Source organism: Aureococcus anophagefferens (assembly GCF_000186865.1).
Source record: "Aureococcus anophagefferens unplaced genomic scaffold AURANscaffold_214, whole genome shotgun sequence".
NCBI classification, from domain to species: domain Eukaryota; class Pelagophyceae; order Pelagomonadales; family Pelagomonadaceae; genus Aureococcus; species Aureococcus anophagefferens.
In genome coordinates, this window is record NW_008705753.1 from 9288 (window position 1) to 11398 (window position 2111).

The 2111-nt window shown below is 70.1% G+C and overlaps 1 protein-coding gene across 1 annotated transcript; it reads right to left on the reverse strand.

Annotated features, from left to right (window-relative positions):
- Positions 1–1764: 1764 nt before the first annotated feature.
- On the reverse strand, positions 1765–2103 carry AURANDRAFT_68562 (hypothetical protein; the record flags this gene model as incomplete). Its single annotated transcript, XM_009044259.1, has 1 exon — positions 1765–2103. One exon carries the CDS (start codon positions 2101–2103, stop codon positions 1765–1767), a length of 339 nt encoding a protein of 112 aa, XP_009042507.1.
- Between the last annotated feature and the right edge of the window lie 8 nt (positions 2104–2111).

Sequence of the window (2111 nt, forward strand, 5' to 3'; positions counted from 1 at the left end):
TCGGAGCCGCCGAGGTGGATCTCGCGCCGCTCCCAGGGCGTGGACTTGACCGCCGCGCCGACGTAGGGCCAGTAGTTGGCGCCGGAGATGCCGAGCCGGAGCAGGTCCTTGTAGTAGCGCTGGAGCGCCTTCTTGACGCGCGCGTCGCTGAACACGCCCTCGTGGATGAGCGTGTGGACCTCGTGCCGCGACTTGAACTCGAGGAACATGCCGTACACGCCGGGCGCCTTCATGTCCGGCGTGACGAGCGTGCCGTACCTGGAGCGCGGGGACGCGTTCGTCGGCGCGCGATTCGGCGATTTGGGCGAGTTTCGCGGGCGCGCGTTTCGCGCGACGCCGTCGCGAGGCTCCCGGCGCGCGGCCGCGACGCGCGCTCGTCGCTTTTCTCGGACGCCGGGCGCGCACGTCCGCGGGTCCGTCGACAGAACCCACGCGTCGCCGCCGTGGTGCGCCTTGCCGATGAGGTCGAGCACGCGCGGGTACTTTTGGTAGAGCGCGGTCACGTAGTCGTCGTCGTGGAGCTCCGCGACGATGTCGTGGCCGTCCTCGAAGGCGAGCGTGAGGTGGTCGAGGCCCGAGCGTGTGGGGTCGGTGCGGAAAGCGAGGGCGCACGCGTAGAAAGTGCAGAAGTTGCTGAACCGTTTCGTCGACGGGAGCGACGGCGAGCTGTCGTTGGCCATCCGAGACTTCTGCTTCAGGAGCTCGAGTGTATTTAGCGCCGTGCTCGACGGTCCAGGGAGTGCAGCGGCGGCGGCGAGCGTGACGAGGGCGAGAACGACGCGACGCATCGAGCGGTCGCTTTTTTACCAACGTCGCTCGGGTCGCGCTCGAGCGGTGTGCTGCAAGGCATCAACAAGGTCGACTCAGCGAATAAATTGAAGCGAGCCATTAGATTTCTTCTCGATCGATGAGAGGGCTGCCCGCCTTGGATCCGGTCGGGTGCAGCGTGCTCGCGGTGCCGGAGCGCGTCGGCTGCGTCGTGCATCGTCGACGCGCCGACGCAGCTCGCGGCGCAGCTCGCAGCGCTCTTCGCGCGCGAGCTCGACGGCGGCGGCGCCGTGGTCGTCGACGCCGATTCCGGAGGGCTTCCAGCTGCGCGACGCCGTGGGGTCGCGGCGACTTCGGGCTGGCGCGACGGCACGGAAACACAGTCGCGCGGCACTCGTAGGACACGAACGTCGCATCGTGGCTCCTCGCCGTGGCGCCGCAGCAAACCTTCGCGACGCGGCGCGCCGCGACGTCGCGCAGCCGCGCTGGACCGCGCGCGGCTGGACGCAGCCCATCGGCGCGCCCACGAGCTGCGCGATGACGAGCTGCTGGCCCCACGAGCTGCTGGCCCCACGGGATGCGCTTCGGCTCGAACCCGGCGACCCGCCGCCGCACGGCGGCCGCGACGGAGCGCGCGAGCTCCGGCGCTCTCGCCGCCGGGAGGGCTCGCCGGGCGGCCTCGGCGCGTCGCGCGGCTCAGGCGGCCGCCGCCGTCGCGACGGAGCGCGCCGCCGCCGACACCCGCCGTCCACAGAGGCTGGTTTGTGGCCGCGCGCGCGGCTCACGCGACGTCCGCGAGGCTCGCGCACGCGTGTGCGTCGTGCGACGGACGACATTGTAAATAGGGCCCCCGAAGGCGCGCCGGACGAATCGGACGGGGGAGTGGGAGAGAACGGAGGCGCTGTGGCTGCAAGTGACGCCGCTAACCCAACGCTTCGGAGAGCTCTGGCGACTCCGAGGGCAAGTTGAAGAGGACGAATAAACAACATCCCCAAGTTACGCCGGCTGGTCGTAGGTGCTCTCCCCCGTCGCCTGGTTGTACCAGTACCAGTTGCCGGCCTCGTCCTGGTACTGGGCCCAGTCGCCGTTCGGGTCCGGCTCGGCGTACTGCTGCGCCTGGTCGTAGTAGGGCTCGACGGCCTGGCCGTACTCGTCGTACTGGACCACGGCCCCGCCGCCCTCGTCGTAACCGCCCTGCTGCTGGTCGTAGGGGTCCTCGTACTGGGACGCGCCCGTGGCCTGGTTGTACCAGTAGACGTTGCCCGAGTCGTCGTAGACCTGGGTCCACTCCTCGGCCTGGGCCCCGGGCTGGTCGTAGGTCGACTCGCCCGTCATGGGGTGAA